The 21,631-nt window shown below is 44.5% G+C and overlaps 1 protein-coding gene across 1 annotated transcript; it reads right to left on the bottom strand.

Moving 5' to 3' along the window:
• Nucleotides 1-20,535: 20,535 nt before the first annotated feature.
• On the bottom strand, nucleotides 20,536-21,043 carry LOC123124434 (uncharacterized). The gene has a single exon (XM_044545050.1). The coding sequence runs from the start codon at nucleotides 20,960-20,962 to the stop codon at nucleotides 20,726-20,728; it is 237 nt and encodes a 78-aa protein (XP_044400985.1). The 5' UTR covers nucleotides 20,963-21,043; the 3' UTR covers nucleotides 20,536-20,725.
• Between the last annotated feature and the right edge of the window lie 588 nt (nucleotides 21,044-21,631).

Below are 21,631 nucleotides of genomic sequence, written 5' to 3'. Positions count from 1 at the left end.
TCGGTAAGGGGAGCCACGAGGGGGGCACGAGGGTGTAGGGAGCGCCCAAGGGGGTGGGCGTGCCCCCCTGCCTCGTGCCTTCCTCGTTGCTTCCCTTACGTACGCTCCAAGTCTCCTGGATTGCTTCCGTTCCAAAAATATCTCTCCCGAAGGTTTCATTCCGTTTGGACTCCGTTTGATATTCCTTTTCTGCAAAACACTGAAATAGGCAAAAAAACAGAAACTGGCACTGGGCTCTGGGTCAATAGGTTAGTCCCAAAAGTAATATAAAAGTGTAAAATAAAGCCCATAAACATCCAAAACAGATAATATAATAGCATGGAACAATCAAAAATTATAGATACGTTGGAGACGTATCATGGCCCAAAAAATATTGCTTAAGCTTCCGACTGGCCATGAACACCCCATATACAAGCTTCTGCCAGTGCAGATACCTCTACTTGGACTCGATAAGCACCTCACTGATGTAGTAAACCGGCCTTTCAACCGGATATTCCTTTCCTGCTTCCTTCCGTTCCACCACAATAGCCACGCTGACAGCCCGGGCATTAGCAGCCACATATAACAGCAACGGCTCCTTATCAACAAGAGCAGCAAGAACGGGCGGCTCAGCCAGCTATTTCTTCAAGTCCTCAAATGCTGCATTAGCGGCATCGCTCCAGACAAAATTATCTGTCTTTTTCATCATCTGATATAGAGGGATAGCCTTCTCTCCCAGCCGGCTTATGAACCGGCTCAAGGCCGCAATACGACCCGCCTCTCCGGATTAGCTTCAATGCCTCTTTTAGAAACCAGAAAACCCAAAAGCTTGCCTGCCGGCACACCAAAGACGCATTTGGCCGGGTTAAGCATCAGCTTATAAACCCGGAGGTTATCAAAGGTCTCCTTCAAATCGTCTATCAAAGTCTCCTTCTTTCTGGATTTCGCTACAATATCATCCACATAAGCATGAACATTGCGCCCAATCTGATTATGAAGACAGTTCTGCACACATCGCTGGTAAGTCGCCTGGGCACTCTTGAGCCCAAAAGGCAAAGACACATAGCAGAAGGCCCCAAAGGGAGTTATAAAAGCTGTCTTCTCCTGGTCCTTAACTACTATCTTGATCTGATGATACCCAGAATAAGCATGTAAAAAACTCAAACGCTCACAAGCCGCCGTAGCATCAATAATCTGATCAATACGAGGGAGAGCAAAAGGATCAGTCGGACAAGCCTTGTTTAGGTCTGCGTAGTCCACACACATACGCCAGGTGCCATTCTTCTTGAGTACCAGCACCGGGTTAGCCAACCATTCCGGGTGAAAAACTTCAACAATAAACCCAGCCGCCAAGAGCCGGGCTACCTCTTCACCAATGGCCTTACGCCTCTCTTCGTTGAAGCGACGAAGAAACTGCTTGACCGGCTTAAACTTGGGATCAATATTAAGAGTGTGCTCAGCGAGTTGCCTCGGTACACCTGGCAGTGAACTCGATGAGCGCGCTTTCCTATTTCGGATCCAGATTAGCACTGATGCTGAACTGCTTGGATGAATCGCCAGGAACGAAATCAACTAGCTTTGTGTCATCTGCCGACTTAAACTTCAACGTCGGGTCGTGCTCCGTAGTTGGCTTTTTCAAGGACGTCATGTTAGCCGGATCCACATTATCTTTGTAAAATTTCAACTCCTCCATTGCACAGACCGACTCAGCATAGGCTGCATCACCTTCCTCACACTCTAAAGCGATCTTCCGGCTTCCGTGCACCGTGATGGTTCCCTTGTGACCCGGCATTTTGAGCTGCAGATAAACATAACAAGGCCTTGCCATGAACTTATCATAAGCCGGCCGTCCGAAACAGAGCATGATAAGGGCTCTTGATTTTTACCACTTCAAAGGTCAACGTCTCTGACCTAGAGTCATGATCATCTCCAAAAGCAACTTCTAGAGCTATCTTACCCACTGGATACGCCGACTTACTGGGTACTACTCCGTGAAAGACAGTGTTCGACGGTTTCAGATTCTTATCAGTCAAACCCATGCGATGGAAAGTTTCATAATAAAGGATATTGATGTTGCTCCCTCCGTCCATGAGTACTTTGGTGAACTTATACCCTCCGACCTGTGGCGCGACCACCAACTCCAGGTGACCCGGATTATCAACCCGGGGCGGGTGATCTTCCCGACTCCACACAATGGGCTGCTCAGACCAGCGCAAGTAACGGGGAACTGCCGGTTCAACGGCGTTCACTGCCCTTTTATGAAGCTTCTGATCCCGTTTGCACAAACTTGTAGTGAAGACGTGGTACTGCCCACTATTCAACTTCTTTGGGTTACTCTGATACCCAAATTGCTGCTTTTGATTCCCCTGACCTGACTGTTGATGGTAGCCACCCTGATTTCCTTGATTGCCTTGGATTCCAGAGCTAGAACCGCCACCGCCATAACCCAGTCCATGAGAGCCGGATCCTGAGCCACCACCCGGCCCATGATTGTCTTGAAAAAGATTGGAATTTTTGTACTCCTTCATAATGAAGCAATCCTTCGAGAGGTGGCCAGACAGTCTTTCTCGTGTAGCATGCCTTGGGCAGGGCTGAGTCAGTAGCTGCTCAAGGTTAAAGCCTGCTCCTCTAGTCCGTGGGGGCGGTTTACCCTTACGACGCTGACCATTATTCTGCGTATTGGTGTTAGCCACAAAGTCCAAACTATTATCAGCTTCGCGCTTACCGTTGCCTCCCTGATTCGTCGGGTTATGCTGCTGCCCTCTGGTGCTGCTGCTCTTCTTTCCCTTTCCCGGCTTTTCATCATCATACTCGGGGTCCTTGGTACCATCAGAGTCAGCGTACTTAACTAGAGCCGCCATGAGTGTCCCCATCTCGTTGCAGTGGCGTTTGAGCCGTCCTAATTTCTGCTTCACGGGCATGAAACGACAATTGTTCTCCAACACTAAGACTGCTGAATCGGCATTGATGCGATCCGACGACTGCAGGATTGTCGAGACCCGGTGCATCCAATGGGTTGTCGACTCACCTTCTTCTAGGACACAGGAGGCTAAATCCATAATTGACATGGGGTGCTTGTTGATGTCTACTACACAACCTTCTTCTTGTAGACGTTGTTGGGCCTCCAAGTGCAGAGCTTTGTAGGACAGTAGCAAATTTCCCTCAAATGGATGACCTAAGGTTTATCAATCCGTGGGAGGCGTAGGTTGAAATTGGTCTCTCTCAAACAACCCTGCAACCAAATAACAAAGAGTCTCTTGTGTCCCCAACACACCCAATACAATGGTAAATTGTATAGGTGCACTAGTTCGGTGAAGAGATGGTGATACAAGTGCAATATGGATGATAGATATAGGTTTTTGTAATCTGAAAATATAAAAACAGCAAGGTAACTAATGATAGAAGTGAGCACAAAGGATATTGCAATGCGTTGAAACAAGGCCTAGGGTTCATACTTTCCCTAGTGCAAGTTCTCTCAACAATAATAACATAATTGGATCATATAACTATCCCTCAACATGCAAAAAAGAGTCACTCCAAAGTCACTAATAGCGGAGAACAAACGAAGAGATTATTGTAGGGTAAGAAACCACCTCAAAGTTATCCTTTCTGATCAATCTATTCAAGAGTTCATACTAGAATAACACCTTAAGACACAAATCAATCAAAACCCTAATGTCACCTAGATACTCCGATGTCACCTCAAGTATCCATGGGTATGATTATACGATATGCATCACACAATCTCAGATTCATCTATTCAACCAACACAAAGAACTTCAAAGAGTGCCCCAAAGTTTCTACTGGAGAGTCAAGACGAAAACGTGTGCCAACCCCTATGCATAAGTTCACGAGGTCACGGAACTCGCAAGTTGATCACCAAAACATACATCAAGTGGATCACGTGATATCCCATTGTCACCACAGATAAGCACATGCAAGACATACATCAAGTGTTCTCAAATCCTTAAAGACTCAATCCAATAAGAGAACTTCAAAGGGAAAACTCAATCCATTACAAGAGAGTAGAGGGGGAGAAACATCATAAGATCCAACTATAATAGCAAAGCTCGCGATACATCAAGATCATGCCGAATCAAGAACACGAGAGAGAGAGAGAGATCAAACACATAGCTACTGGTACATACCCTCAGCCCCGAGGGTGACCTACTCCCTCCTCGTCATGGAGAGCGCCGGGATGATGAAGATGGCCACCGGTGAGGGATCCCCCCTACGGCAGGGTGCCGGAATAGGGTCCCGATTGGTTTTCGGTGGCTACAGAGGCTTGCGGCGGCGGAACTCCCGATCTAGGTTATTTTCTAGAGGTTTCTGTATATATAAGAGGTTTTGGCATCGATAACAAGTCAGGGGGGTCTCCGGGCTGTCCACGAGGTAGGGGGGCGCGCCCAGGGGGTGGGCGCGCCTCCCACCCTCGTGGGCAGCCCGGGACTCTTCTGGCCCAACTCTTTTACTCCAGGGTCTTCTTTTGGCCCATAAAAAATTGTCAAAAATTGGCACGTTAATTGGACTCTATTTGGTATTCCTTTTCTGTAAAACTCAAAAACAAGGAAAAAAACAGAAACTAGCATTGGGCTCTAGGTTAATAGGTTAGTCCCAAAAATCATATAAAATAGCATATAAATGCATATAAAACATCCTAGATGGATAATATAATAGCATGGAACAATCAAAAATTATAGATACGTTGGAGACGTATCAAGCATCCCCAAGCTTAATTCCTGCTCGTCCTCGAGTAGGTAAATGATAAAAACAAATTTTTTGATGTGGAATGCTACCTAACATATTTATCAATGTAATCTTCTTTATTGTGGCAAGAATATTCAGATCCATAAGATTCAAAACAAAAATTTAATATTGACATGAAAACAATAATACTTCAAGCATACTAACAAAGTAATCATGTCTTCTCAAAATAACATGGCCAAAGCAAGCTATCCCTACAAAATCATATAGTCTGTGTATGCTCTATCTTCATCACACAAAATATTTAAATCATGCACAACCCCGATGACAAGCCAAGCAATTGTTTCATACTTTTGATGTTCTCAAACTTTTTCAATCTTCACGCAATACATGAGCGTGAGCCATGGACATAGCACTATAGGTGGAATAGAATGGTGGTTGTGGAGAAGACAAAAAGGGAGAAGATAGTCTCACATCAACTAGGCGTATCAACGGGCTATGGAGATGCCCATCAATAGATATCAATGTGAGTGAAGAGGGATTGCCATGCAATGGATGCACTAGAACTATAAGTGTATGAAATCTCAAAAAGAAACTAAGTGGGTGTGCATCCAACTCGTTTGCTCACGAAGACCTAGGGAATTTTGAGGAAGCCCATCATTGGAATATCCAAGCCAAGTTCTACAATGAAAGATTCCCACTATTAGTGACAACATAGGAGACTCTCTATCATGAAGATCATGGTGCTACTTTGAAGCACAAGTGTGGTAAAAGGATAGTAGCATTGCCCCTTCTCTCTTTTTCTCTCATCTCTTTTTTGTTTTTTTGTTTTGCCTTCTCTTCTTCTTTTTTTCTCTTCTTTTTTTGGCCTATTTTTTATCTTTTTTTTTCGTCCGGAGTCTCATCCCGACTTGTGGGGGAATCATAGTCTCCATCATCCTTTCCTCACTGGGACAATGCTCTAATAATGATGATCATCACACTTTTATTTACTTACAACTCATGAATTATAACTCAATACTTAGAACAAAATATGACTCTATATGAATGCCTCCGGCGGTGTACCGGTATGTGCAATGAATCAAGAGTGACATGTATGAAAGAATTATAAAGGTGGCTTTGCCCCAAAATACAATGTCAACTACATGATCATGCAAAGCAATATGACAATGATGAAGCGTGTCATAATAAACGGAAGGGTGGAAAGTTGCATGGCAATATATCTCGGAATGGCTATGGAAATGCCATAATAGGTAGGTATGGTGGCTGTTTTGAGGAAGATAATGGTGGGTGTATGATACCGGCGAAAGGTGCGCGGTATTAGAGAGGCTAGCAACGGTGGAAGGGTGAGAGTGCGTATAATCCATGGACTCAACATTAGTCATAAAGAACTCACATACTAATTGCAAAAATCTATTAGTTATCAAAACGAAGTACTACACGCATGCTCCTAGGGAGATAGATTGGTAGGAAAAGACCATCGCTCGTCCCCGGCCGCCACTCATAAGGAAGACAATCAATAAATAAATCATGCCCTGACTTCATCACATAACGGTTCACCATACGTGCATGCTACGGGAATCACAAACTTTAACACAAGTATCTCTCAAATTCACAACTACTCAACTAGCATGACTCTAATATCACCATCTTCATATCTCACAACAATCATAAGGAATCGAACATCTCATAGTATTCAATGCACTTTAAATGAAAGTTTTTATTATATCCCTCTTGGATGCCTATCATATTAGGACAAAATTTATAACCAAAGCAAATTACCATGCTGTTCTAAAGACTCTCAAAATAATATAAGTGAAGCATGAGAGTTCATCTATTTCTTCAAAATAAAACCACCGCCGTGCTCTAAAAGGATATAAGTGAAGCACTAGAGCAAATGACAAACTACTCCGAAAGATATAAGTGAAGATCAATGAGTAGCCGAATAATTATGCAACTATGTGAAGACTCTCTAACATTTAAGAATTTCAGATCTTGATATTTTATTCAAAAATCAAGCAAAACAAAATAAAATAAAATGACGCTCCAAGCAAAACACATATCATGTGGTGAATAAAAATATAGCTCCAAGTAAAGTTACCGATGAACGAAGACGAAAGAGGGGATGCCTTCCGGGGCATCCCCAAGCTTAGGCTCTTGGTTGTACTTGAATATTACCTTGGGGCGCCTTGGGCATCCCCAAGCTTAGGCTCTTGCCACTCCTTATTCCATAGTCCATCGAATCTTTACCCAAAACTTGAAAACTTCACAACACAAAACTCAACAGAAAACTCGTAAGCTCCGTTAGTATAAGAAAATAAATCACCACTTAGGTACTGTTGTGAACTCATTCTAAATTCATAATCGTGTAATATCTACTCTATTCCAACTTCTCTATGGTTCGTACCCTCCGATACTACTCATAGATTCATCAAAATAAGCAAACAACACAATGAAAACAGAATCTGTCAAAAACAGAACATTCTGTAGTAATATGTATCAAACATATACTTATCGAACTCCAAAAATTCTGAAATAAATTGGTGGACCTGAATAATTTGTCTATTAATCATCTGCAAAAAGAATAAACCCAAAATCACTCTCCAGTAAAAAATGGCAGCTAATCTCGTGAGTGCTAAGTTTCTGTTTTTTACAGCAAGATCACATTAACTTCCACCCAAGTCTTTCCAAAAGTTCTACTTGGCACTTTATTGAAACAAAAGCTATAAACATGATTACTACAGTATCTTAATCATGTGAACACACAAAAACAGTAGGGGTAAATATTGGGTTGTCTCCCAACAAGCACTTTTCTTTAATGCCTTTCTAGCTAGGCATGATGATTTCAATGATGCTCGTATAAAAGATAAGAATTGAAACATAAAGAGAGCATCATGAAACACATGGCAAGAACATTTAAGTCTAACCCACTTCATATGCATAGGTATTTTGTGAGCAAACAACTTATGGGAACAATAATCAACTAGCATAGGAAGGCAAAACAAGTATAACTTCAAAACTTTTAACACATAGAGAGGAAACTTGATATTATTGCAATTCCTACAAGCATATATTCCTCCCTCATTAAAATTTTCAGTAGCATCATGAATGAATTCAACAATATAACCAGCACCTAAAGCATTCTTTTCAAGATCTACAAGAATAGAAATTTTATTACTCTCCACATAAGAAAAATTCTTCTCATTCGGAATAGTGGGAGTATCATAAGAGACTCGAATACTATAAATTGTTTCCACATTAAAAGAGTAATGTTCAGAAAAGGGGTAATCATAATCATGACAAGTTTTATAAATATAATCATCACTACTCTTTATAGCATAAGTGTCATCACAATAATCATCATAAATAGGAGGCATGCTATCATCATAATAAATTTTCTCATCAAAACTTGGGAGGCTAAAAATATCATCTTCATTAAACATAGCATCCCCAAGCTTGGGACAAACATTAATTGCAGAAAATATATTCTCAAACATGTCATTCTCATCAAACATAGCATCCCCAAGCTCGGGACTTTTCATATAATAAGCATAATCACTCTCATCATTAATAGTATGGATAGCACCAATAGTATAGCAATTATCATCATCACAATGAGTAATAGGAGCAACATCATTTGGGAGAGATACCTTTCTACCTTTGCTTCTCCGTGTTTTCTTTTTCTTCTTCACATCATGTGTGGGTTTAACCCTCTCTTTTGAGCTCCTTATTAATGAGATTGGTTGAATAGAAAGCTCCTCCTCGTTACCTGATTCATCATAAGAAATAATAGGAGGATATTGGGAATACTCTTCCCTTTCATTAGTATTCTCTTCATCTTCTATTTGTTTTCGTGTCTTTATATAATTGGCAATATAAGGATTTTCAATGCAATTCACCGCACAATACATGAAAATTTCTTCTAGATCAAAATCAAGAAATCTATCAAGATTAAATTTTGGAATTCCCTCAGTTATACGTTTCATTTCTTCATACCCCAAAAGAAGACTAAGATATTTATGATGCTCAAGGGTAATCAAGTTATCACAATTTTTGGACACGATTTGATCATGAAACAAATAGCATTGGAGCTTTAAATGACCATGTTCATTGCAAAGTTCACAAGGATGGCGATAAATATTGAATCTTTCAGCACAATCATCTAGCCTTTCTTGCAACCATGTAGTTTCCAAATACTTATGCCTCCTGCAAAATCTATCTTCCCTATTTGGTGTGTACTTGCAAGCTCTATGTATTCCATAAAAGTTGACATGCTTATAAGAGACATTTTCATCATGACTAGTGCAATCATCATTAGTACTATGGATATTCAAAGAATTCATACTAACAACATTGCAATCATGCTCATCATTCAAATATTTAGTGCCAAACATTCTAATGCATTCTTCTTCTAACATTTTGGCACAATTATCGGAATACTTATTTTCATGAAAGATATTAAAAAGATGAAGCACATGAGGTACCCTCAATTCCATTTTTTTGTAGTTTTATTTTATAGACTAAACTAGTGATAAAACAAGAAACAAAAAGATTCGCTTGCAAGATATAAAGATATACCTTCAAGCACTCACCTCCTCGGCAACGGCGCCAGAAATTGCTTGATGTCTACTACACAACCTTCTTCTTGTAGACGTTGTTGGGCCTCCAAGTGCAGAGGTTTGTAGGACAGTAGCAAATTTCCCTCAAGTGGATGACCTAAGGTTTATCAATCCATGGGAGGCGTAGGTTGAAGATGGTCTCTCTCAAACAACCCTGCAACCAAATAACAAAGAGTCTCTTGTGTCCCCAACACACCCAATACAATGATAAATTGTATAGGTGCACTAGTTCAGCGAAGAGATGGTGATACAAGTGCAATATGGATGGTAGATATAGGTTTTGTAATCTGAAAATATAAAAACAGCAAGGTAACTAATGATAAAAGCGAGCACAAACGATATTGCAATGCGTTGAAACAAGGCCTAGGGTTCATACTTTCACTAGTGCAAGTTCTCTCAACAATAATAACATAATTGGATCATATAACTATCCCTCAACATGCAAAAAAGAGTCACTCCAAAGTCACTAATAGCGGAGAACAAACGAAGAGATTATTGTAGGGTACGAAACCACCTCAAAGTTATCCTTTTTGATCAATCTATTCAAGAGTTTGTACTAGAATAACACCTTAAGACACAAATCAATCAAAACCCTAATGTCACCTAGATACTCCAATGTCACCTCAAGTATCCATGGGTATGATTATACGATATGCATCACACAATCTCAGATCATCTATTCAACCAACACAAAGAACTTCAAAGAGTGCCCCAAAGTTTCTACCGGAGAGTCAAGACGAAAATGTGTGCCAACCCCTATGCATAAGTTCACGAGGTCACGGAACTCGCAAGTTGATCACCAAAACATACATCAAGTGGATCACGTGATATCCCATTGTCACCACAGATAAGCACATGCAAGACATACATCAAGTGTTCTCAAATCCTTAAAGACTCAATCCGATAAGATAACTTCAAATGGGAAAACTCAATCCATTACAAGAGAGTAGAGGGGGAGAAACATCATAAGATCCAACTATAATAGCAAAGCTCGCGATACATCAAGATCGTGCCGAATCAAGAACACGAGAGAGAGAGAGAGAGAGATCAAACACATAGCTACTGGTACATACCCTCAGCCCCGAGGATGAACTACTCCCTCCTCGTCATGGAGAGCGCCGGGATGATGAAGATGGCCACCGGTGAGGGATCCCCCCTCCGGCAGGGTGCCGGAACAGGGTCCCGATTGGTTTTCGGTGGCTACAAAGGCTTGCGGCGGCGAAACTCCCGATCTAGGTTATTTTATGGAGGTTTCTGTATATATAAGAGGTTTTGGCGTCGAGAACAAGTCGGGGGCTTCTTCGGGCTGTCCACGAGGTAGGGGGCGCGCCTCCCACCCTCGTGGGCAGCCCAGGACTCTTCTGGCCCAACTCTTTTACTCCGGGGTCTTCTTTTGGTCCATCAAAAATCATCAAAAATTGACACGTCAATTGGACTCCATTTGGTATTACTTTTCTGTAAAACTCAAAAACAAGGAAAAAACAGAAACTGGCACTGGGCTCTAGGTTAATAGGTTAGTCCCAAAAATCATATAAAATAGCATATAAATGCATATAAAACATCCTAGATGGATAATATAATAGCATGGAACAATCAAAAATTATAGATACGTTGGAGACGTATCACTTGCATGTATCTTTAAAATTCTGGATAAACCGAGCTTTTAACTCGGCCCATGACCCAATGGAGTTGGCTGGCAACCCTTTCAACCAAGTACGAGCCGTCCCTTCCAACATCATGGTGAAATACTTAGCACATGCAACATCGTCAACATACAGCGGTTCCATCGCCATCTCATAACTCTCAGCCCATGTTTCAGGGGGTAAGTCGGCAGTGTAGTTGGGCACCTTACGGGGACCCTTGAAATCCTTGGGCGATCGTACGTTACGTAGAGCCGGAGCCAAACACGGCACACCCAAAGTCCTAAAAGTCACCCATGTCTCCACCGAAGTTGTCAGACGAACCGGGGAATGCTGACAAGCTGCATACTGAGCCGCCAACTCAGCCTCCCGACGCGCTCTTCCTTGATCCACTGCGTTCTGGGCATTAACCCCACCACCTCGGGTTATGTCCATGAGGCGGGTTGCGGTTCCACCCACTGCTTGACACGGCCGGTTCCTCGATATGCCTGCTATAACTTCGGCTCGGGCGAGGGGTTGAATGAATCCTGTCACGACTGTGAGAATAAGCCTACTGTTGCACCAACGCTGTCTGAAGCAGCTCTCTAGCCCTTCATGTTTCAACCGCCGTCGGAGACTCACCTTCCACTGGGAGGGCCGCCAGTCGTGACGCCACAGCGATCATGTTATCCAAGGGGTTAGAATAATGACCCGGTGGCGTCGGCACATGCTGCGGTGGGATGTTGTCCTGACGAAGCGGGTCCATTGCACGCGGCTAAGCCGATGCTCCCGTCACGGGCGCTTCAACCCGGTTTACCACTGGCTGATTACTGGTCCCTGCTCCGGGCGTGTTAAAGAGATTTCTCGCCTCGTAAACCGGCGGTAGGCAAGTCTGATGCCTTCTCCTCATGACTTCGGTTGAAGCGTTCTGATCCAGCATGAGCAGGAAAGACTCTGACTGAATCCGCTGTGCCTGAGCATCCAAAGCAGCCCGCTCCACGGCTATCCTAGCATTTTCTGCGTTCAGCTCCTCCTTGGCCTGTGCTATCTCATCACGCAACTTTGCGACTGCCGGATTATGTTGATCCTGATCCGTTGGGTTAACCACTGCTGTTAATAATGCTGTCAGCTTATCCAGCAAGTCAGTTAAGATCTGAGCCAGTAGGCGCACAGGGCCTCCTGCCCCGGCAGCCGTTGCCGCTGCTGACCCGGAAATCATCTCTGCTGCAGTCGACGAGTGCTGCACGGGCTGCGTATCGGGCATGAAGATCGCAACCCTGTTCGGCGGCTCATAGGGGTCTGGAATACTGTCGCCATCAGAGCATCCCCCAAGCCGGCCGTCTTGTAGTTGATACAACGATTCGGTCTCATCGGTGGACGACTCGCCATCAGAGTAGACGACCGTCTCATCACCAGATACCAAACTATCCTCAGATTCCGCTCCATGGATGAATCCCACGAAGGCACGATTCATGGCGGGCTGAACTCGGGCGGGTCTTGCACGCTGAGCCGTCTCGACGATGTCGGTGCAGATGTCCGGCTCAGGGCCTGGCTCGCCGATCTTGCTGATGAAGACGTGAATTCCTCCAAAGTGGACCCGGTACCCGTACTCAATTGAGCCAGCCTCGGGGCCCCAGCCTGCGTCGTTGATGTAGAGCTTGCCGCGATGACTCTTGGTCATCCGGCCCACGGCGTATCCCTTGATCCCTTCGAAGTTGCGCTCTAAGAACTTGAAACCATCGTGCGATAGCCCCACGGTGGGCGCCAACTGTCGTGGTTTTGTAACGGCAGATGTCCTAGTGTGAGGACTTAGTCATGGAGCCATCACAGCGAGATTAGCTTAAAGGGGTTAAAATGGGACAAAGGACACAGGGAGTTTATACTGGTTCGGCCCTTTGCGGTGAAGGTAAAAGCCTAATCCAGTTGAGGTGGTATTGCTTATGTCTCAATTACCAGGGAGCGAATACGCTTGACCTAGCTTTCGATCTCTTCTTTTCTGCCCTTAACTCACCGCCGGGTCGTCCCTTTATATACTCAGGTTGACGCCCGGTGGCTTATAGAGTCCCGGCCGGCTCATAAATGTGTCCGACCCGGTGACTTAACTACAATTGCCTTATCATACAAGTTATATACATATGGCGGTTTACACCTACGTGCCTTAAGCCGCCTTTGGGCCTTGGGCCCTTCATAAGTTGTCTTCATGAACCGCCATCTTCAATTCCTTCCTGGGCTTTCTCTTTATGAGTCGCCATGAATATAACCCGGCCCCTCTTGGGCGGGTTAACTCAATAACTATATCCCCAACAGATAATATCTGCATTAGCCTCTTCAATCTTTTTTTGAACTGCTCTTCAATCTTATTTCTAAGAGATAGCCATTTGTTGTTGTCATTAATGCCCCTGATGTTCCAATTAAGTATATTCCAATTGCTATTCATCTCCAGATAATAAGGTATCTGCAACTGCCACTTTTATACTGAAAAAACCAGCCAAACAGAGCCAGACAAGCAAGAGGTAATAAACAAGATCCCATGACCACAGATCACCACACCACAGCTTGCTCTTAATACAAATGCAAGGTTTATCACAGAGGTAGATAATAAAGCAAATGCCAGAAGTCATCATTTCAGATTTAGATATCATTACAAAAGGATTGGTTCTCACAAGTACCACTGATAACAGACCACAAAAGTGCATCAAGGATCTAGGATTAAAGTTGTTCAAGTCTGACATAACTGACAATCAAGAATCTAACTATGGCTTGAAGACAGCCTTCTTTGATGGTCCCTTGGCAGCAGCCTTGGTCTCCTTCTTCTTGGGCTAGTGCAGCATCTCCTCAGAGCAGTCTTGCAAAAGGAAACAGTGAGATTTTTGACAATCTTTGTAGTAATAGCAGGAGGGTCAGATGAACAAGGGAAATAATTTCTGTCTGGACATGATTTTCTCCTGAATCCTCTGTTCAAAGCTTGCAATCTATAGCTTCTTCTTACCTCCATTTCAACCATGGGAGCTTTATCTTTCCTCTTCTTTTGAGCATGTGCAATGGAGGTGCTGGCAGCTGGCAGAGGGGGAGTGATCTCTTTGTGCTATGCCTGAGGTGTCAAACTATCACTAGAAGAAACTTCTTGGTTCATAACTGAATTTTTACAACAAAGAATCTGCTCATTTTGACACTTTTTAGGTATAACAAAAGGCAGTGTTGTATTACTTGCAGAACCTTCAATGATGTAAGTCCATAATTGGGAAGCAAGCAAAGATTTGGCCCAATCAAAATTTTCGATAGTCAATAGAGCAAAAGTGATGAATTTGCACCATTCAACAGGTACCTGAGTAACTTTATCTGTTGGAGCCACAGGTGCAAAATGAGTGCTCCAAAGCTCCAGCCCTTCCTTTGAGAGAAACTCCTCATCTTGGCCTGAAGATGCAGTGGCTTGTAACTGAATATCTTTGCCAGAGAAACTTGCATTGAAGACAGGAAAAGGGAAGCCAGGGGGAGCATCCATACTATGACTTGCAGATGAGCTGAAGTTTTCTGCATCCTGGTTGTCTGTTAGAGGTGAGACTCTCTGAGCAGCTGAGGCTGGGCCTTCTGAATTGGCCAGAGGATCTGGAGTGGTAGCACTAGACTCCTTGTCTGCCAGCTGGGCTGGAGCAATCATAGCAGCAATCTCCATTGCAGCAGAAACATCTGCAGCAAAGTCTGTCATTGCAACATCTGGCACTTCTGCTGCAATAGGAGGAACAGCAGTAGTGGCAACATTCTCCTCTACAATAATGATTGGGGCCTCAGCAACAAAAGTTGCATTGGGAGCTTCAAAGTCTTGGTGCAGTAATGGCTCTTGCACATGCATTTCCATTTGAGGTTGTGGAGGAGATTCAGCAACCAAATTAGCATTCTCAGCAATAGGTAGTAATGGTGCTTCAGGAATGATGAAATCTTCCCCTGGCAGCTGTTCAATGGGCTGATTGAGATCAAAGCCAGCATGAATAGGCTGGGCTACAGGTAGAACAAGAGGAGCCAGCAGCTCATCCAGATCTTGAAGTATTGGCACTCCATTAGCAGATTCAGCAGAGCTCACATTAGCACTAGGTAAACACAAGGAAAGGGTGAGACCACTGTTGTCATCCACTGGTTGTTCTACATCAATCTCCAGGGGGCCCATCAGATCATTCAATTCCAGGAATTCCCCAGCTTGAATTTCCACATCTATAAGATGTTGTTGCTGTGGCATTGCCCAATGGCCCCAGCCCTCATCTTCCTCTTCTTGGGCCGGAGCTTCTTCAACGACTGGTAGATCTTGATGTTCAGGCTGCAACAGATGGAAAGCAACAGGCCCAACAATTAGATTGTTCTGGTTTGGGTGGTGGAATTGTTCTTGTGGCCTTGGATGAGGGTTACCATCCACAGGAATCGGGTTCTCGTCAGCAGGTGGCTCTCCAATGGGGTTGTCATCCACCATCACAACACGGCAGGTCCATGGCTGACCACTGAAATTCTTAGCACCTGATACTACCAGACTGGTTGGGACATCCTTCAGAGCATCAACCTTAACTTTCAGAGCAACCGCGGCATCACTGGATTTATATCTGTCCCACACCATAAGTTGCCCAAAACCCGTAGTTGCATTGGACAGCTCATGAAAACTTCTCAAATCAGTAGGGAAACCAAACACCAGAAGCCAAACATCTCGATTCAGATTGAAAATTTTCCAATTCAGACCCTCATTATGCCTTTGAAAGATGATGTGGATGTCATCATAGGCATGCGGCCCTCTGTTAACTAAGAAATCTCTGTCCGCCGCACTGTGAACCCGCACAAAAGCTTGCCCGAAAGGGCATTTCGTCACGGTCGTAACTCCAATACGCTTAGATTGTAGAAACTCAAGGAGGATCTCACGGACATTGATAAAACTCACTTCTCCTTGGGGCATGGCGGTGATTGTTGCAATAGCAAGATCTTCGTTGGCAGGAACCAGATTGCCATGGAGCACGCGGCGGCGCGCGGGCCGACCTTCCACCTCAATCGCATGAAAGCCATCTGGGAGGAAAGGAGCAGGGTCGAAGGGGAATGTTGCATTGCTGGCGGTCGGACTGGGGCAGCGCTGGTAGAAACCCTCGACGAAGGAGCGGGTTGCAGCAGAGGCGGAGGAATGTGGTGGGAATGCGAGTCAACAGCGGCGGTAATGGCTTGATTTGACTGAACAGGAGGGATGGTGGTCTCTCTGGCCGGTGGGTCCAAATGTGGCGATTGGCGGTTCACACGGCCACTAGCCAAAAGTGGCTGCTGCAGCAGAAGAGGAGGTTGAATGCGAGGCGTCGGCTCGGAGATCGCGCCACCGAATCTGCAGTTATCCTTGATATGGCCCAGGCGACGACATCCTCTGCACCGGATTCTGTTTTCGCAACCGGGCCTGAGATGGCCCACCCCAAGACAGCAAACACAGAAGAGGCTGTTGGGCTCCCTAGTGGGCTGGAACGGCCTAGAGTTTTGAAAACCCGCAGATCCCGCCCTCCCGATTGCCACATTATTGGGCGCAGTTAATACAGGGTTTAAGGTTGTCGTTGATTCAGTAAGGTGTTCCGAAACTGACAGGGGAAGTGGCATATTGGATCTGATCGGGGATTTGGATGGGGATCTGGTATGTGAGGTATGATCTTGAAAGATTCTAGGAGTTTGAACCATCGCGGCATAGGATCTACGATCACTTGATCGATCTACCACAGTCCATTCTTGATCAAGTTCTTGTTGATAGAGCCAGAACTCTTTATGGAAATCCGGTCCACCATTCCCCCAGAGAAAGAAACCAAGATTGAAAAGATCGTTGGCACAATTTCCCCATTTGATAATAGCAAAACCCACATTCTTAGAGGAAACACTGAATTTGAAAGACCAATTCTGAAGGCAAGAAACTTTGAAATGTGAAGCATGTCCCCCAAAGCAAGATTGAAGCATGAGACTGACCGAATCCACATTGATACGAAGTTTGGAGCGAGTCACCTCAGCCACTAGGAAGAATTCCTTGAGCTTGCCGCCTTCGAAATGGTTGATAGGCACACCATATTGTTTCCAGATGAAAGCTTCAAAGGCCAAACCTTGCTCGAACTTGAGATCTGAGAGGGCCATCTTGGAGGAGGACGGCTCGCACCGAAGAAGCTTTAATTCATTGTTAGACCCTTACCTATCCAAAGAACAACATAGAATTGGTCTGCACATGGGTTGCAGAATGTACATCTGCAGAAAAAATACAATTCAAGAACAACAGGAGGACTTGACCTTAAACTGCAGAAGTGTTGTTGCCGTAGTCTGTAGGCCTCCGTCTTCGCCCAGTTGAAGCTAGCAAGCACCTCGGAACTACCAGCAAGTGCCAAGAAACATGCAAACACCATATGATAACACAAAATCAAGCCAATCAGAAGAAAGCAAGCACCCAGGACAGATTGGAGGCTCGAGCTCACCATTGATACCGATCTTGATCAGAGTTGTGCAGACCATGAAATTAGAAAAGCAGAAGATTAATCATCATCCAAAGCACCACCAGAAATCCAAAACTGCAACAACTAATAAGTGCATGAAGTGGTAGACTGGTCTTGGTCTCTTCGAGCTGTGGAGACCACGAAAATCCATAAAATAGACACAAGATCAATCATCCAAAGCAGCACCAGTAATCCGAAACTACAACAACTAATAAGTGCATCAAGTGGCGGACTGGCTGGCCAATCACGAGGAGAAGAGACGCTCACGCTCTTCTTCAGTTGGTCTTGCGGGCTTTCATATAGACGTCGAGAAGGCAGGAGGATGCCAGCGAGCTTCTCCTTCCTGAACTCATCCGCTGGAACCGGGGCCATGACGGGGATGGTCGTGGTACGTCTGAGGCCATCGGAGCAGAGCAACGCGTGCGCACATGTTTACTGGGCATCATGGGGCTGGCCGCGTCAGGGGCGGCCGAAGCCGCCGATCGTCAGGACGCATGGAGCAGAACATCCCACTAGAATCAAAACCGCCACAACGATGGCCGGGTCTGGTGTGCCCGAAGAAGCCAGCGCGAGAAAGGCCCGAAGCAGAGCGATGCGTCCGAGGTTGCTGGTGCGAGGAGGGACGGGAGCAGACCAACGGTGTTTGCACATGTTGATTCAACTACGCGGGGATGTTCGCATCCTGCACGGATAGCTAGAGCTCCGATGTGCCTACAATCAGAGGGCATCAGCGTCGAATTGCAACAATTGGCACTAGAGGGACGGGAAGATTGGGCATAGCAGAGTGATGGGGAAGGGGAAGAATAAACGGCGGCAAGGAGGGGAAGCGGAGAAGGCCAGCCCACTCATTTGGGCTTCATAACTGTATTGATTGGAAGTCGGAAGTAGAACATGCGCTGATGTGCCGGTGAATTGTGTAGAGGTGAATAGAGAGGAGGTTGCCTTGAATCCGATGGCTACCTATAATGCATGCCTTAATCTATGGCTAGAATTAGTCGGGGTGACGTGGCTTAAGGAGAAGCAAGAGAGTTCCTTGTAGTGGGGAGCTCCTATTTAAAAAATCCCGAAGGAGCGTTCGTCAACTAGTTGCTCCCTTCTAGGTTCGCTCGATCTCATTTAAAAAAATCATAAAGAAAAAATTATGAATTCAAAAAGTGCATGATTTTTTAAAAGATTGATAGATTTGAAAAAAGTTCATAGAAATTGAAAAGATTCATGGATTTTTTTTTAAAGTTCATCAAGTTTGGAAAAATCATCAAAATTAAAGAAAATTTCTTCAAATTTGAAAAAAAGTTCATCGAATTCCAAGAAAATCATCGATTTGAAGAAAAAAGTTCACGTATTTGCCAACAATTCATCGAACGAGAAAGAAGAAAAAGGAAAAAAAAAAGAAAAAAGGTAAAAGTTGAATGTTACGAATCCTGCTAGGTGGCGGGGTGGTTACACTACCGTACCCCGATAAGGGAGGTCGCTGGTTCTATTCACAACTAGCATACCTTTTTGCGGATCAAAACACATAAGAAAATGCTAGATGGACTGGTCCAACGCGGGGGCGTCCGTTTGTAAAATACACAGTAACTGCTAGAAAAAAAAAAGCTAGACAACTTTCGACAACCTCAAACTCTGTTGATGCGCCACTAAAAATGGCTCTGTGGTTGTTTGTGTTAGTCGGGAATGTATGTGATGCACCGGGACAATTAGTGTTACCGGTCCCCCATTACACATTTTAAAATGTTCAAAAAAAATATGAGGTTTTTTTAGTGCATTGACACAACATGAATGTATGTTGTCACACAAATTTAAATCAAAATTCGAAAAATTGCTCGAATATAAAAATGACAAATTTGACACTGAATAATACATGATACAAGTTACGCTTCAATTCTGGCCTATTAAGACATTAATGTCAATTTTGTCAAAAAAAATCTCGAGCAATGTTTCGAATTTTGATTTTAGTTTTTATGACAACGTACGTTGACAGAGTGTCAATGCACTATTTTTTTCTTTTTTTTAATTATTTTAAATGTGCAACAAGGTCCGGTGCACCGGTAGCATCAATTGCCCCGGTGCACCAGATACGTTCCCTGTGTTAGATCTCCCTGTTTCACTGTTTCTCAATGGTAAGCTGTTGGCGTACTTTGGAAAGAAAAGAGAATCAGATGCTCCCGACCGCCTAGAATCCGCTTCGATTATTGCTCGTCCAATAAAACACAAATGGAGCCACGTAGTGCTGCACCGAACACAGAGCACCGCACTTCACACACGCCTGAACAAGATAGAAACAGGAGGAGGCTTGACTTGGTGACAAGAAGAGAAGAAAACGGAAGGATAGGTTATCGGCCACCGTCTACCGAGAGGAGGAGGAGGAGCCGTGAGGACTGAGGATGTGCCTGGTGGTGGTGTGCGACGAGCCGGAGCGCGTGGTGGCGACGTACCAGGCGGCAGGGCGTTGCCCCTACTGCGGCGGCGGGGTGGTGGCGACCGACGTGGAGAGCGCGCCCAGGCTCTGCTACGTCCCGCTCTGCTTCCGCGTCCGCCGCCGCTTCCACTGCTCCCGACGGCTCGCCTCCATCGCCTGATGCATCTCCTCTCTTCTTCTGCTCTCGTCTCTAGTACTCCATGGACATCTAGCTTGAAGTAGTAGATATCTAGATCTCGTCTCCATGGATATCTGGGTCAAATAGATGACAGCTGCGTCTCGTATCGGTTGTGTCACGCGATATATTAATACGTTTTTTAATAAAGATATTATTATTTTGAGCTGAATGAAATTTTATTATTGCAGCAAGCTTGTATATGATCAAATAACTGTCTCCGCTTCATCAATCGCTGAAATTCCTCTTTTTTACTTATTTGAAAAACCGGCCCTCCAGGAACATGTTTGAGCTGGTATTTACTTCTCAAATCCTATTGATAGTTGAAATGTTGAGATGCTTTATGATCTCACATCAAGATCTTAAAACATCTTCGGTTCAAAAAAAAAAGATCTTAAAACATCTGCAGCCATGGATATCTCCCCAGATCTCTAGTGTCACTGCTTACAAGCCTGCCCTGAGGTAGTAGGTTCATGGAACAATTGAGTGCTTTGTTCACTGATAACAAAGGGGAAAAGCCCAGAGTATTGACTGCACATTCAGGAAGTTGACCAAACTCACAGCAGATATCCCATCATTAATTAGCAACCTTGCTTCTCAGTTTGAAAAAAGAGGGAAAAGACAAGGATGCGAATGAGGTGTTCTGCAACTTACAATAAGGGAAATAAACTGTAGAGCGTTTTATTACTACGGTACAAGCAAGCGAGCGTGGGTCACCTAAGCACAAACTAGCGAAGCTACTCGAGGCTGGAGTCCACCCGGTCGACGGAGCGCGCGAAGGCCAGGATGTCCGACGAGCCGCCGCCGGCCGCCTTCCCGCCGTCCGCCGGCTTGGAGACGATGGACTCCCGGACCAGCCTCGCCACCGTGGGGCTCAGCGAAGAAGCCTCCTCCTCGTCGGGAGACTGCTGCTTCGGGTGCTCGTCGTGATGCTGCGCGCTCGCCGGCATTTTGTCCGCGTGACGCTGCTCCATAGGATGGGAGATCGGGCGTTGGCTGTGGACGTGGAGGTGGATAGTGTGCTGGCCGCAGTCGCAAGGTGAGAGTGAGGTGAATTGAGTATTTGTAGGACACGCTATGCTTGCTTAAGTATACGCGCGACTGGCTCGTCTAGATTGTTCTGGGCAACACGTGTGCTCCTTTCCAACTGCTGCGGTGACGCGTGTGAGCCTAAAAGAGGTCTTGGGCCTTTTGTTTTCAGTTCTTTTTTAAGAAGGGGTGGGTATCCAAAGGGAACGGAGCTCGAAAAGTCCATTCTGCATCCGAGCTTATATGCTCCCGCATGAATAATAAAATCGAAAAAAATTTAAAAAATTCTAATTTTTTTTAGAGAAGCATTGACAAAAGTTTTAAGTGCCTGCAAAAATTCATTATGAAATCACATTCCTGTAAGGCGTGGCAAAAAAACAAATTCAGTGCTTCAAAATGCGTTTGAAAGTAGCCTTTTCATAGTATTGTTTTTGTTTTTTTGCCACGCCTTCTAAGAATGTGATTTCATGACGAATTTTTGCAGGCACTTAGAACTTTTGTCAATGTTTCTCAGAGGGGTACCAAGACTTCCAAAGACTTCCAAAGATACCATGATACTCCCTCCGTTTCTTTTTAATCTACATATAGATTTGGTCAAAGTCAAACTTATAAAG

This window comes from Triticum aestivum, chromosome 5D (genome assembly GCF_018294505.1).
Source record: "Triticum aestivum cultivar Chinese Spring chromosome 5D, IWGSC CS RefSeq v2.1, whole genome shotgun sequence".
Taxonomy (NCBI): Eukaryota; Viridiplantae; Streptophyta; class Magnoliopsida; order Poales; family Poaceae; genus Triticum; species Triticum aestivum.
This window is presented reverse-complemented; position numbering and strand designations above follow the sequence as displayed.

Excerpts from the sequence above, each read along its gene's own strand:
- LOC123124434 (XM_044545050.1), bottom strand. The coding sequence starts at position 20,962 with ATGGAGCAGCGTCACGCGGACAAAATGCCGGCGAGCGCGCAGCATCAC.